We start from the raw sequence: 16,527 nt of genomic DNA, 5'->3' as shown, positions 1-16,527 counted from the left end.
GTGTGACAGCAGGGGAGTCTTGGTGCAGTGGGTCAGATCTGGTATCACAAGCTCCAGGAAGCATACTTTGTATTTTATTTCAACAAAGATTGGCCTCGCTGACTTTTCATCAGAAAGATATGTAAACAACATAACAGCTATAGTAAAATTGCAAGCTCTGAAATACTCTCAATGCCTGCGTTAACAACTTTCTTCAGCAGAATGTACAACACAAGACTTAATCCAGGACATTGGCTTCTGGTGGATTCTGTTACTGCTATTCTCAAGCCTCAAGGAATCCAGTCATACCTTTTCAATGTCGTGTCTGTCACCTGAAGATGCACACTGGCACATCAAATCCACATTGACAACACACCAAACCACTCTCCCCAAACACACCCATACACACACACAGACACACACATTCACATCCACACGCACACAATTATACACACATATACCCATATAGACACAGACATTTACATATACACACACATATGCACAGTTACATACACACATACACATATTGACACACAAATTTACATACATATGCACACATACATACACCCCACACATACACACACTTATACACCCATATACACATATATACATACACAACACATATTCTGAACACAAACACAGCATCACTTTCACGATGCATTCAAGATCAAAGCCACACACCCATTCCACTTTCATTGAAAGTGAAGAATGAGACTGGATTATAAATACAGACTTTAATTATAAAATAAAAGGTTTCTGAAATGAACTGTGGTTAGTAATTAGGTTCACTACAAGTGCAGAACCATCATTTCCAGACACTGGGATCTGCTGCACCTCTGAGCAGTCCCAACCCAGGTGTCTGTTGCCCACTGACACATCCATTGGAGCCAAGTGATCCACAAGTGATACTTCAAGAACTGGAGGATCATTTGGAAACAAATGGAGGTTGAAAGTTCTTGGGATCACAGGGGATGAAGGAATGGATCATTGACAGGGGGCCACAAGAGACCAGGAACTTCATCAGGTTCAAGGATAAATATTTTCAAATCTCTACAGATCAAAACATGTTCACAATAGGCAGATATTCTTCTGAATTAAATCCTAATTCTCATCAAACAACAGAGTGCAGGTTATAAAATACATGGCAGATAAAGAGAAAAATTGTTCATATATTTTTGACTGTAAATGTTCCTTCATCCTTCAGCAACAGATTTTACTTCCCAAGTACAACAGCGACAATGAAACAGACAATGAGCACGGCCATGGCGACAACAAGAAGCACAGTGATCACAACCATTGCTCCACTCCGACCAAACCCAGTATCGATGTTCTGGTAATTCATTGCTGAGAAAATAAAACAATTCAGTTACTTAATGCAGGCTGGGTCACTTTCTCACACACCAACTCACACACACACACACACACTCAGTCATACAGACACACACTCATACGTACACACATTCACTCACACACACAAACACGCACAAAGACACACACACACTCACTCTCACACACACTCATATACACACACACACTCATACACAGACACACACACTCATACACACTCACTCACTCTCATACACACACTCACACAAACACATGCACGCACACATACACACGCACTCATATACACACACATACATTCACTGTCATACACACATTCACACACATACACTCTCATACACACACACTCATGCTCACATACACACTCAGGTGCATTTGCACACAAACCTATACACACAACACATGAACATACACACAAACACGCAAACAGTGTATGCACAAATGCACACATACACAAGTATACATACATACATACACAAACAAATGCAGACAACAGCACACACACACACATGCATTTGCACACAAACATATATACACAACACATGCAAACAGTGCATGCACAAATGCATACAAACACACACACAAGTATACGCACATACAGAAACAAATGCACACAACACGTGCATACGTGCACACACACACACACAGAGAAAGTGAATAGTAAGACTGGATGGTGAATGATTAGGCTGACACACTCCACGCCCACAGGATTAGCACAATGATTCCCCAAGACTTCTCCTGGCCATGCATTCCTATTGTAAATGAATGTTCATGGATCTGGATATCAAATAAAATGAAAGGATGGGGAATGGTTACTTGATTTATCCCAAGTGACAAAAGTGGATTTTCGTCGAAAGTGACAAAAATGTTCACCAGTGGACAACTGGGCAATAAACTCTGATAAGCCTCTTCACTTCAGGGACTCAGTGGGTTAATCAGCCATCTGCTGTTGTACTGAGCTCCACAGAACACCACCCTTCACCCCATCTCTGCTCTGCACCGAGTTAAATGATCCATTTCCAAGTGCCACTATCTGTGGATGAGGAACAATGGGAGAGAAGGAGAAAAATCAGTTCTCTACTTCCTAATCATTGTCCAGTGACTCTACATGAAAACAGCTATGTCAATGGAAGCCTAGCCTCAACTATGACATCCAATTGGCCAGAAACAGGCCCTTCAGCCCACCAAGTCCATGCCGACTATCCGGTATCCATTTATACTAAACCCATTTACCAGCACTTGGTCTGTGGCTTTCAATGCCTTGGTGATGCAGGTGCTCAGCTAGATACTTCTTCAATGTTGACTCTAATAGCCAGGTCTCACAGTTCTGCTACATCATTGAAGAATTGGGCTTAATTTGACAAAATTAGATCCTGAATGAATTGACTGTCAGTTCCAGAGGGACTCAGCAGCAGCTTGCTGCCAAAAGGTTATTGTACATTGAGGGGGTGGGTGGGAGGAGTGTCTCAGGTTCACATCAGGGGATCACCAGCTCCATGAAGCAACATCCAGAGCATTAGAGTCATACAGCACGGCAACAGGACCTTCAGCCTGACTCCTCCACACCAACCAAGTTGTCCACTTGAACTATCACCATTTTCCCACATTTGGCCCATATCCCTCTAAACCTTTCCTATCCACATACCTGGCTAAATGTCTCTTAAACATTGTAATTGTACTCTCCTCTACCACCCCTTCTGGCAGCTCGTTCCATACACCCAGCACTCTCTGTGTGAAAAAGTTACCCCTCAGATCCCTTTTAAACCTTTCCCCTCTCGCCTTAAACCTGTGCCCTCTAGTTTTAGACTCCCCTACTTTGGGAAAAAGACTGACCTTTCACCTTATCTACGCCCCTCATGATTTTATAAACCTCCATAAGGTCAACCCTCAGCCTCCTATGCTTCAATGGAAAAGAGTCGCAGCCTATCCAGTCTCTCCTTATAGCTCAAGCCCTCCAGTCCAGGTAACCTCCTTGTGAATGTTTTGTGCACCCTTTCCTGCATAATGACATCCTTCCTAGATCCAGGTGACCAGAACTGCACACAGTACTTCAGGTGCAGTCTCACCAACGATTAAACAGGTTTAACATGACATCCCAACTTTTGTACTCAATGTCCTGACTGATGAAGACAAGCATGCCAATGACCTTCTTTACCACCCTGTCTACCTGTGTCTCCACGATGTACCGGTACCCCTGGGTCCCTCTGTTCTACAACAGTCTCCAGGGCCATAACATTTACTGTTTAAATCCTGCCCCAGTGTGCAACACCTCACACTTGTCCAAGGTAAATTCCATTTTCCACTCTCTGACCTGTTTCCCAAGTTGGTCTAGATCCCTCTAAACTTAGATAACCCTCTTCACCATCCAGCATTGTGGGAATGAGCACTCACCCGTGGTGGTCTTGATCTCCAGTAAGTTGCTCACCTGGCTACCAACATGATAGGACACACTGGGAAAAAAGAGAACAGACTTATCACAGTGAACAGCAGGGACCATTGAAGAAGAGGTGGTTGCATCAAAGGGAAAAAGGAACGTGTGGTGTGGGTGAGCGATACTCAGCAGAAGGGAGAGACGGAGAGATTTGTTTAGTCAGTATTGAAGAGGAATGTAGGTGTGAAACTTCAGCAGAGGTGAGGAGGAGTGAAGTCAGGTCAAGTCAAGTCAAGTTTATTGTCACGTGCACAGCTATGGTGAGGTACAGATGCAACAAAAAACTTGCTTGCAGCAGCAACATAGGTACATAAATTATACATAAATTATACTTAAATTACACAAGACAATGAAAACAAAGACTGTGCAAAACAAGATATTAGTGCAAAAAACACAATCAAAGATATATCCTTGGTAGTGTAAGAGGTAGTCCGTGGTGTTCCATTGCTGAGGTAGGGTTAGGGTTGTGCAAGTTGGTTCAAGACCTGAAGGTTGTAGGAAAGTAGCTGTTCCTGATCCTGGTGGTATGGGACTTCGGGCTTCTGTACCTCCTGCCTAATGGTAGCTGTGAGGAGATAGCATGACCCGGATGGTGGGGATCCTTAATGATAGATGCCGCCTTCTTCAGGCAGTGCCTCATGTAGATGCTGTCAATGGTGGGGATTCTTGTGGAGCGTTCAAAGAAGGGATTCTAGAGAGAGGAGGATGGAATGTAGGGAGAAGGGGTTTAAGGGGAGAGAATGGGAGAGGTGTCGTAGAGAAAATAAGAGATATAGCAGGGGTGAGGGAAGGGTTATGGGGAAAATGTGATGGAGGGGTGTGGGATTAAGTGGAGAAAGGATTTGGGAAGAGTTTGTGGGGGAAGATGTGGGTAGGGAATGCAGAGGTGGAGGGATATAATGGAACTGGCAGTGGATATAATGGTGCAGGGAGAGGAGAAATAATGTTGCTGGGAGGAGATGTAATGTTATTGGGGAGTGGGTGTTTGATGATGAGGGGAGGATCTGAGAATCTGCAATACTGCATGGCGAGGGGATATAATGGCGTGGGAAGGGGATGTAATAGTGTCGGAAATGGATGTAATGATGTGGAGGAGGGGTTGTAATGCATGGGAGGGGATGTAATGGTGTGTTGGAGGGGTTGCAATGTTGGAGGGAATGTAATGGTGTGAAGGAGGAGTTGTGATGGTGCAGTGGGTTGTAATAGTGTTTGAGAGGATGTAATGGTGTGAAGAGGGTTTGTAATGAAGTGAGGGAGGGAGAGGGTGTGTTGCAGTGGGAGAGGGATGGAGTTGGCAGGGGTAGCAGAGTGGCAGAAAGGGAGGAGCCTGCTGGGAAGTAGTGTGATGGAAGGAATGTAGGGGAGAGAGAGGAGTTACAGTAAAACAGGGTGAGGGGAGGTAGGGAGGATAGTGTTATTGATATCGGGTTATTATTGCCACGCGCACCAACCAAGATGCAGAGAAAAGTTTTTGTTTTGCGTGCCATACATAATTACATCGAGGTGGTAAAAAGAAAACAGAATGCAAAATATAATGTTGCAACTACAAAGAAAGTGCAGTGCAGGTAAACAAATAAAGTGCAAGGGCCACGACAAGGTAGATTGGGAGATCAAGAGTTCATCTTTGGTGTATGAGAGGTCTGTTCAAGAGCCTGATACCATCGGGATAGCAGCTGTCCTTGAGCCTGGCGGTACATGCTCTCAAGCATTTGTATCTTCTGCTGGACGGGAGAGGGGAGAAGAGAGGATGACCGGGGTGTGTTGGGTCTTTGATTGTGTTGGCTGCTTTTCCAAGGCAGCAGGAAGTGCAGACAGAGTCAATGGAGGGGAGGCTGATTCAGAGGGTAGTTTTTTATTACAGAATAAATTACATTGCCCAGTTCCTTGTCAGAGCCAGATGCTTGAATTCTAAAGGGTTAACTTCCTGCTCCAGTGAGATGGAGCCCAGTCTCCTACCCTGAACTCTCCCCAGCAAATCTTCACTTACTTGTACTTAGTATTTGCTGTTAGCCCTTTCACCTGGTAGCCCACATTCAATGTTTGTGAAAAGCCATCAGCGTTAGACATCAGACTGATCAATCCACGCTTGAAGCGGCAGAAGGGCATCGCAAAACTGCTTTGTGATATCCCTGAGAGAGAAGAAGAAACAATCAGAAGCTAAATAGGGAAGAAGAAGACAGCGAAGTTAAATTAGCTGGAGTATTAAAGGATACCTGGACTGCCAGCCATGTTGGTGACATTGACCATGACTGTCGTCCCAGCTAAGTTGCAAGGCGGCAGGGTTATAAATGCCGAGGTCGAGCGGATACTTGCCACAATCCCACTTGCAGTCTCGTCCACCAGCGAGATATTAAAATCTGTTCATATTTAAAAAAGAAATGTTTTAAAACATAAGATGAGTGTTGCAGTTGTACAAGACATTGGTGAGGCCGCATTTGGAAAATTGTATTCAGTTTTGGTCACCCTGCTATAGGAAAGATACTATTAAGCTAGAAAGAGTGCAGAGGAGATTTACAAAGATGTTGCCAGGACTCCAGGGACTGAGTTATAGAGACAGGTTGAGCAGGTTGGGACTTTATTCATTGGAATGGAGGAGAATGAGAGGTGATCTTATGGAGGTTTGTATAATAATGAGGGGCATAGATAGGGTCAATGCCCACAGTCTTTTTCCCAGGGTTGGGGAATCAAGAACTAGAGGGCATAGGTTTAAGGTGCGAGGGGAGACATTTGACAGGAACCTGAGGGGCAACTTTTTCACCCAAAGGGTGGTCAGTATATGGAAAGAGCTGCCAGAGGAAGTGGTTGAGGCAGGTACATTAACAACATTTTAAAGGTACTTGTACATGGATAGGAAAGGTTTAGAAAGATACGGGCCAAATGTGGGCAAATGGGACTAGCTTCGATGGGAATCTTGGTTGGAGCAAAGTAGTTAAATTACTTTTAAGTAGTTAAACGAAGTAGCAGAGCATGTTGGGCCGAAGGGCCTGTTTCCATGCTGTGTGACTCTATGGATCTATCTATGACTCTACGAATCTCTTACATCTTTCCTGTCACTTACATAGATGGAAATTGGAACAAAATCCAAGGAAATGTGTCTTTCTTCTTCCCTTTTATAAAATGTGTGCTCCATTTTACACATCCTGATGTTGAGCATACAGCAGGCCCTGCCTATGTAAACACGTCACGTTCCACTGAGGAGCCTGTCACCAGGGGTGGCTGGCGCTGCAGTCAGTAGTGTTGCTGCCTCTCAGCTCCAAGGACCTGGGGTCAATCTTGGCCTCAGGTGCCATCTGTGCAGATTTTGCACATTCTCCCTGTGACCGTGCAGATTTCCTCCAGGTGCTTTGGTTCCTTGTCCTGACAGGTTAATTGGCTGCTGTAAATTATCCCTGAGCATGGAAAAATGACAAAAGAATCAAAGGAGAGTTGATGGGCTTGTGAGAGAATAAATTGAGGGTGAGAGGGAAATAAGTAAGGGGGGAAATGGGACAAATGGGATTGTTCTGCTGGAAGCTAGTGTGGACCCACTGGGCTGAATGGCCTCCTCCTGTGTCATAGTAAGTAACTCACCAGGTGATGCTGCAACACCTTAGGTTCACGTTCCACTGGGAACTGAAGGAGGACATTCCTGCTGTTTCTGTTGGATGATGGACCAGTTTTCTAACTCCATTTGCCTGCCTTGTTTCCACAGCCCACAATAGCTCAGCCTTATAAAATCCATAGACAATTGTGAAATGTTTAATCTGTCCAAGCGCCAGCAGGTTCTTGAGGGAAAGGGTTCCAGATGTCTCCGACATCCTGCCTGAAGAAATTCCCTCTGGTGGCACCCTGAACTGCCTGCTTCTAATTCAGCCCCCCACCCCGTGACAATGAGGAAATTGTGGATTGTACAATGTCAGGCTTCAACCAAAATGGGAAGTGTTGTCCGACCCACTCGTGGTCCCTGGGTCCCTGGCCTCTCTGTCGACCACTCCTGGGGCTTGCCATCTGCTCACATCATCCCAGACCCCAGACTCACCTGTTTGTGCAGTGACCCTTTCCTGCAGGGTAGGACACACAGTGTATGGCAGGGCCCTGGGGAGTGTTACGGAAGAGAGGGACCCAGGGGTGCAAGTGCAGAGTTTGCTGAAAGCGGCGTCACAGGTAGATAGGATGGTGACAAAGGCATTTGTCACACTGGCCTTCATCTGTCAGAGCACTGAGTACAGGAGTTGGGAAGTTATGTTGCAGTTATATAAGACATTGGTGAGGCCACACTTGAAGTATTGCGTACAGTTTTGGTCACTCTGTTACAGGAAAGATATTATTAAGCTATAAAGAGTGCAGAAAAGATTTACCAGGATGTTGCTTGGACTTGGGGGCCTGAGTTACAAGGAGAGGTTGTGTAGACTAGGACTTTATTCCTTGGAACATAGGAGATTGACGGGTGACCTGATAGAGGTATATAAGATCACAAGGGGCATAGACAGGGTGAAAGTAGTTAATCTTTTTCCCAGGGAGTGGGTGCTAAAAACAAGAGGGCATAGGTTTAAGTTCAGAGGCGAGAGATCAGGGGCAGCTTCTTCACGCAAAGGGTGGTGCGTATTTGGAATGAGCTGCCAGAAATAATGGTTGAGGTGGACACATTAGCAACATTTAAAAGCCATCTAGATAAGTACATGGATAGAAGTTTAGAGGGCCAAGGCCCAAAGACAGGCAAGCAGGACTAGCTCACTGGGTAACACAGTCAGCATGGATGAGTTGGGCTGAAGGGCATGTTTCCATGCTGTATGGCAGCAGTGACTGCAGTGCGGCAAGGGACGTGCCTTGAAAAACAATAGTTACAAAGATAGGTATTGTTAATGGCATAACATAAATGTTTTAACCAAGTATAAGAAGTGTTGCAATAGCTTTAGCTGCCCAGAAGCAAAATCCTTACTGACCTAATTGCCACAATTAATTTCATTGCTTTTGCAAATTTTGTCTGTCTTGTCCACATTGTTTTAAAATTCATCCTGCAATTTAGGTAGAGCCTTAATCATCTCTTCTTACTCTGGACCCTCCCTCTTGAGGAAATAGTTTCTCTCTTTCTCTCTCTCCCTTTCTCTCTCTCTCTTTCTTTCTCTCTCTCTCTTTCTCTTTCTCTCTCTCTCTCTCCGACCTCTCCATCCTATTAAACTCTTCCATCATCTTAAGTCCTTCAATTCAGTCCCAGCTCCTGAACCTCCACAGCAGAAACTCCCCTGTTCCAAACAGCTCCACTTTCGTTCCCTAAATAGCTGTGACCTTTTTTTACTCATCAGTAAAGGGAAATCTAAGCACTAGTCAAAGTCGGGATTTGATGGACATTTGTAAAGCAAGGACTGAATACCTACAGCTGGGCCAATTCAGCTGACTGTAAGCCTGAAATAAGGTCATACTTGGCAACTATACTGGAGACAATTGTGAATTCCCTGTTGTCCCCTGCTACAGATGTGGAAAATTACATCTGGTCTTGAGTGTGTAACCACACAGCAGATTAAAGAAAATCTCCAAACTTTCCAATAATTGTCACTCACTAAAGTCATGGTTTTTGATCACGTTTATTCCATCTTCATTTTGCAATGAAAATATCTGTGCTCTTGCTTAAGGTGGGCTCACATGTAAATCACATGCCTCAATCTGCAGTCACAAGGTGATGAGATTCTCTGGTGCTCAGAACAGAACACTACAGGAACCAGCCAGAACGGTAATAAATGAATAGAGATTTCAAGTCTTAGGTTCTACCTGTTCTGCTGGAAGGACTGAGGCTGAACAAGCCAGTGAAAGGTCAACCCCCATTCACTGATCTAGGTGTTCACTCTCTACCTGCCTCAAACCATTCCGGTAAACTCATCCCAAATCCTGCTGCAATCTTTCTTACCCTTGCCATCTGCTGCTTCCCCCTCCCTTCCCTTTTTTATTTTCCCAATGGATGTTGATTTGAGCATGCAGTTTCACACAGTGAATATTCTCCAGAAGGAGGCCATTCTACCATTGTGACTGTACCAGCTCCTTGAAAGAGTTATCCATTCACTCATCCTCACTCTACCTTCAACCTCAGCACCTCATCGAACGTAGAACATTACAACACCGTACAGGCCTTTCGGCCCACAATGTTGTGCCGACATCTTATCCTGCTCTAAGATCTATCTAACCCTTCCCTCCCACATAGCCCTCCATTTCTCTATCATTCATGTGTCTATATAAGAGTGTCTTAAATGTCCCTCATGTATCTGCCCCCACAACCTCTGCAGGCAGTGCGTTCCACGCACCCACCACTCTCTGTGTAAAAAACTTACCCCTGACATCCCCCTTATACCTTCCTCCAATCACCTTAAAATTATGTCCCCTCGTGTTAGCCATTGTCGCCCTGGGAAAAAGTCTCTGACTCTTCTGTTCATGTTCTGCCTGGGCCGTCTCCAACCTGACGACATAAACATCGAATTCCCAAACGGCCGGTCACCGCTCCCCTTTTCCCCATTCTTTACTTTTCTCTCTCCTCCTGATCCAACTAGCCCCCATCACCCTATCACTTTCCCCTCCCCACCCTCTCCATCTGCCCATCACCCACACACTCCTCCCACCGGCTCCCCTCCCCACCTCCCTCCCTTGATTCCGAGCTCCACCGTCCTCTCCTATCAGATTCCATCATCTTCAGCCCTTTGTCACCTCCATCTATCACCACCCAGCCTCTGACATCATTCCCACTCTCCTCCCCTCCCTGATCTGCCTATCACCGCCCTCACTTGGATCCACCTATCATCCGCCAGCTCTTGCTCCCTTCCCCCCACCCTTTTATACTGACTACCTCCCCTCTTTCTTTCCAGTCCAGATGAAGGGTTTTGACCCAAAACACCGACTGTCCATTTCCCTCCACAGATGCTGCCTGACCCACTGACTTCCTCCAGCGCCTTTGTGTGCAGCTCCAGATTTCCAGCACCTGTAGTCTCTTGCCTCTTCCCTCTTCCTCTGATTCTTTTGCCACTCACACTAAATTACTGTCATCTTACACCAGCAAAACTCTTCGAGGTTTTGAACACCTCTGTCAAACCTACTCTAAACCTTCTCTGCCATAGGAAGTGAACAAATGTTCCACATTCCCCTCACGTTCTTGTAAAGTCTCCACCTTCCCCAAAGAATCAGACATAATATTTCACCTGGAGCCTAACTAAAGTTTTAACACAGTTTTGCCTAAGTTCCTTGCTATTTATTAATTGAGCCAAGGATCTACCACACATTCTTTACATAGTTTACCCTTAATTCCCTCTCTTCCACAAGAAGGATGGAGCTCGCTGGTTGGGTCAGAACAGGTACCAATTATTGGTGAGCAGAGACCCGAACTCGGTGAGTTACTTTGCAAACAATTACTGAATGCCTTCTTTGACTAACCAAATATGGATGGCTCTGGAACCAAGAAAAGTTTTTACTCTGAGGATAACTCTGCAGCAGCATCAGAAAGTTTGAGGAGACACAACTGACAGAACAAAACACTCCTGCTTTCCTGTCATAGCTTTGATGCACAGAAAATTCTCAGGATACAGCCCTTTGAAACTCCCCACCCAATATGACACATTTGAACTACTCAAACTTAGTCCTGTTCTGCCCGTAATATCCAAGATGTCAAAACTTACCTTTTACATTTAAGTAAAGTTCTATTTCAGCCAATGGTCAGGATTTAATATTGACCTCAGTCTTTGAACCTGCTTGGGGTTGTACTCTCAATCCCTTCCCAACAGACTCTGTACGTGATGGGAATCTCGTTCAATAGCGTTGCCTTTACAGTCAAACAGCCTTTAATCTGGAGAAATATAATGTCTGATTCTTTGGAGAAGGTGGAGACTTTACAAGAATTTGAGGAGAATGTGGAACATTTGTTACCTTCCTATGCAGAGGTTTAGAGTAAATTTGACCGATTTCAAGAAGGTGGCATCCATCATTAAGGACCCTCACCGCCCAGAAAATGCTCCCTTCATGTTACTACTATCGTGGAGGAGGTACAGGAGCCTGAAGACCCAAAATCAACATTTCAGGAACAGCTTCTTCCCCTCTGCCATCAGACTTCTGAACCATCCATGAACCCATGAACAGTACCTCATTATTCCTCTTTTGCACTACTTATTTATTTTTGTAACTTATAGAAATTTTTATGTCCTTATGTCTTGCACTTGTACTGCTGCTGCAAAGCAACAAATTTCACAACATATGTCAGTGATAATAAACCTGATTCTGATTCTAAGGTGTTCAAAATCTTGAAGAGTTTTGCTGGTGTAAGTTCATCCCCTTGAGTCTGACCCAAAGATCCAGAACTAAAGGTCTAGTTTCAGAGCGCACTGTGGGTCAGGGACTCGGGAGTAGCAGGTTTCCACAGGACCCATAGCCCTGCAACATCAAAGAGGTGGCTGACTGATGTGGGACCTGTACATCTGTTGGGGCAGGGAGTGGGTGGGTAATGTGGGACATGGTCCCAACACATCAACCCAAGACCCTCAATGCCATCCTGAATGCTCCTCCTGCAGATTGAGCAGTTACTGGCCAGGGATTCCCACTGGGCTGTGGGAGGGAAAGGTTTTTCAAGGAGGCTTTGACCACATCCTAGAATTGTTTCCTCTGTTCATCCCTTGCCATGACAGAGCTTGAAGTAAAGTATCGGTTTCAGGAGTCTAGGGTCAAGTGTGTGATCAATATGGCGTCCCTATTGAAACTGACTGAGTGTAATTAGGTCCTCAATACTGGAGATGTCGATGTGGGAGGCGATTGACGTTGGTTCACTTATCCTGCCCATGGATTTGGAGGATTTAGGGCAGACAGCATTAGTGATATCTCTCCAGTGTTTTGAGGTATCTGCTGTAGGTAATCTCTGTCTCAGGAACATACAGGAAGCTGGAGATCACGGGTGCCAGATACACATGAGCTTGGTGACAGGTTTGAGGTCTTGATCTTCAAATACTCTTTTCCTCAGACAGCCAAATCCTAACAGACTGCAGGAAGAGGTAAATGTCCTCATTAATGACTGCCTTTGTTGAGAGGTGTCTCCTGAGAACGGGAAGTGGTCCACTTTTGCCAGGGTCTTGTGATGGGTGGAGGTGGTCATGATGGGGGGGGGGGGGGGGGTGCATGAGAGGGGACGGTGTTGTACAGCAGGGTCAGGTTGGTAGGTTTGTTTTGCAGATGTTTAATGTGAGGCCCATTATTGTGAGGTAAAGCCCTTTCTCTTGGACTCTTCAGTGAATGACTCAACAATGACTCGAAGCTCAGCCTGCAGACGTACTGATACCCAAGTGTGGTCTGTGTATTACAGCTAGATAGAGTCAAAGAAAGATGCAGCATGGAAACAGGCCCTTGGCCCACCATCTCCATGCTGACATTTTGCCCAAGCACAGTAATCCCATTTACCCCCATTAAGACTATATCCTTCTCACCACTGCCTATTTAAGTGTCTGCCTAAATGCCTCTTAAACACAGCAACTGTACTTGATTCCATCATCTCCTCTGGCAGCACGTTTCAGTTATCAATCACTCTCTGTGTAAAAGACTTTCGCCTTGAGTCCATAGCCTTCTGTGTCCTGTTCTCCCCCCACCCCCAATATTTTTACCTCAGCTAATATCATTAAAACAGTGAATAAAAATTAAAAAAAGACGTGACAAAGTTCCATTAGATACAGAATAGAAACAGGCCCTTCGGCCCATCGAGTCCGCACCAACCACACACACACTAAGCTTACGCGAATCCCATTGTTTGATTCTCCCCACTTACTCATCAACCTCCCCCTTCCCCACCCCACCCCGATTCTACCACTCACCTACACACGAGGAGCAATTTACAGTGGCCAATTAACCACCCAACCCACACACCTTTGAGGTGTGGGAGGAAACGGGGAGAACGTGCAGACTCCATACAGACTGAGTTGAATGGCACAGTGAGACAGCAGCTCCACGAGCTGTGCCACATTGTTGCCTCTGAGGCTGAGGTGACAGGAGTGCAGGCAATGTAAGTTAAGCAATTTCCCACGTAGTTTAGTTCCTCTCCAGTGGAAAGCTTGTTGGAGGTGAGGAAAAATAGCAAGGACAACCCAGCCCTTCTCTAACTATTCCAATTATCCAGTGCTGTGCATCTTGCCGTTATTACCAACCCAAGCACCAGAGGGAGCTCCAGCTCCATTCTTAATCACACCCCTCCCTGAAAGTGCGCAAGAATGTAGGAATGTCAGATCACCCAAGCGTACGGGGGCTGTTCGGGGGTAATAGGAGTTAACTGGGGTCCACACTGAGGATCATCAGAAATACGCAGGAGAAAATTGAAATAATAATTTAAAAGTTGTACTTTACAAAAGTTAAAAATTTAGGAGGACGGAAATCAGGAATAAAGTAGAAATTGGGAAAACACCTGTGAGCAATGTGAAGCCACCATAATGGGTCTGGAACCTAAGAGAAAGATAGACAAGGGGGGGAGAGAGAGAGAGAGAGTGAGAGAGAGAGAGATAGAAGGGGAAATAGTATAGAGGGAGAGACAGACACACATCTAGGAGAAAGATGGAGGCAAACACACAGGAAGAGATTTAGAAAGGGAGTGAGAAAAGCAGAGGAGTAGAAGGATTAACAGGGAGAGGAGAGAAAGGTTAGAACAAGAGGAGTAAAGGAAAGTCACAGAGAAAAGACTGAGAAAGGAAAATAAGAGAAGAGCTGAAGAAGAGGGAACGGGACTAAGATTCAGAAGGAGCAGGAGAGGGAGAGAGAGGGGGAGGGAAGGCACAGGGTGAGGAGACACTTACCTGCCGCCCCTGTGATAGAGGCCAGAGCCAGGAGAATGAGCAGCCTCACGGTGTGAGCCATGTCAGTCCAAGGGTGCAAGGGATCTCAGCAGAGGCACTGACTGTGACTTAGGAGGCACTGGGACAATGTGAGGAATCCCAGCTCAAACCAGAGCTTGCTTCGATGGCCACAGCCAATTGTGCAGTCGTCAAACAGGCCGAGCAGGTTCAACCAGAATCATTAACCTGTCGCTCATCACAGTTTACTTCTATCTCGGGCCTCCACACCCAGCCCCTGGGCCTCCAGCTAAACCTGCCCAGCACGAGCAGGCCACAGAATGCAGACGAGACACAAAAGACTGCAGATGCTGGAATCAAACAATCTGCTGGAAGAACTCAGTGGGTCGAGCAGCATCTGTGGGAGGAAAGGAATTGTCGACACTTCAGGTCAAAACCCTGCATCAGGACTCGGCACATCAGGACAGAATGCAGAGGAGCAGATGTCACACCAATCACAGGAGGGTTACAGCATAATATAAGGGGATACCAGCCATTGAGTTCATTCTTGCTCAATGCATGAATAACCCAGTTAATCCAACTCCCCCACTCTCTCCCTGTAAATCCTTTCCATTTAGATACTTATCCAGTTCCCTTCTGAATGCTAAAAATAAGTCTGCCTCTATTACCACCCTGATACTTCATTCCCGACCCTAACTACATGCTGAGACAAAATACTTTTCCCCTCATCCTTTTGCCAATTACCATCATTCTAGATTATCCTTCATCTGCCTATCACCCCCTCACCTGGATCCACCTATCACCTGCCAGCTCTTGCTCCATCCCTTCCCTCCATCTTTTATACTGGCTATCTCCCATCTTTCTTTCCCGTCCTGATGAAGGGTCTCGTCCCAAGACATCGACTGTCCATTTCCCTCCACAGATGCTGCCTGACCCATTGAGTTCCTCCAGCTCCTTTGTGTGTTGCTCAGAATCAGAATCAGGTTTATTTTCACTGACATAGAAGCATAGAAAACCTACAGCACAATTCAGGCCCTTCGGCCCACAAAGTTGTGCCGAACATGTCCCTACCTTAAAAATTACTAGGCTTACCCATAGCCCTCTAAGCTCCATGTACCTATCCAAAAGTCTCTTAAAAGACCCTATCATATCCACCTCCAGCACCGTCGCTGGCAGCCCATTCCACGCACTCACCACTCTCTGAGTAAAAAAACTTACCCCTGACATCTCCTCTGTACCTACTCCCCAGCACCTTAAGCCTGTGTCCTCTTGTGGCAACCATTTCAGCCCTGGGAAAAAGCCTCTGTCTAGCCACACGACCAATGCCTCTCATCATCTTATATACCTCTATCAGGTCACTTCTCATCCTCCATCGTTCCAAGGAGAAACGGCCAAGTTCACTCAACCTGTTTTCATAGGACATGCTCCCCAATTCAGGCAACATCTTTGTAAATCTCTTCTGCACCCTTTCTATGGCTTCCACATCCTTCCTGTAGTGAGGTAACTAGAACTGAGCACAGTACTCCAAGTGGGGTCTGACCAGGGTCCTATATGTCCTACCAAGTACATGTCATGAAATTTGTTGTTTTGTGGCAGCAGTACAGTGCAAGACATAAAGACCTAAAAATTATCATGTTACAAAAATAAGTAAATGGTGCAGAAGAGAAGTAACGAGGTAGTGTTCATGGGTTCATGGACCGTTCAGAAATCTGATGGTGGAGAGGAAGAAGCTGTTCCTGAAACATTGAGGGCGGGTCTTCAGGCTCCTGTATCTCCTCCCCGAAGGTACTAATGTGAAGGGGGCATGTCCCGGGTGGTGAGGGTCCTTAGTGATTCTGCCTTCTTGAGGCACCGCCTCTTGAAGATGTCCTCGATGGTGGGGAGGGTCGTGCCTGTGATGGAGCTGGCTGAGTCTACAACCCTCTTTCGATCCTGCACATTGGAATCTCCAAACCGGGCGGTGATGCGACCAGTCAGAATGCTCTCCAGCATACATCTATAGAAACT

At 45.8% G+C, this 16,527-nt stretch overlaps 1 protein-coding gene across 1 annotated transcript; it reads right to left on the bottom strand.

Moving 5' to 3' along the window:
- Positions 1–698: 698 nt before the first annotated feature.
- On the bottom strand, positions 699–14,707 carry LOC127583720 (uroplakin-2-like). The gene is made up of 5 exons (XM_052039995.1): positions 14,524–14,707; positions 5,968–6,111; positions 5,742–5,883; positions 3,715–3,773; positions 699–1,323 (listed from the first exon to the last, which is right to left on the bottom strand). The coding sequence occupies exons 1-5, from the start codon at positions 14,582–14,584 to the stop codon at positions 1,193–1,195; spliced, it is 537 nt and encodes a 178-aa protein (XP_051895955.1). The 5' UTR covers positions 14,585–14,707; the 3' UTR covers positions 699–1,192.
- Between the last annotated feature and the right edge of the window lie 1,820 nt (positions 14,708–16,527).

Source organism: Pristis pectinata, chromosome 27, assembly GCF_009764475.1.
Source record: "Pristis pectinata isolate sPriPec2 chromosome 27, sPriPec2.1.pri, whole genome shotgun sequence".
In the NCBI taxonomy this organism is placed as follows: Eukaryota; Metazoa; Chordata; class Chondrichthyes; order Rhinopristiformes; family Pristidae; genus Pristis; species Pristis pectinata.
The sequence above is the reverse complement of the archived record's forward strand: the minus strand, read 5'-3'. Positions and strand labels throughout refer to the sequence as shown.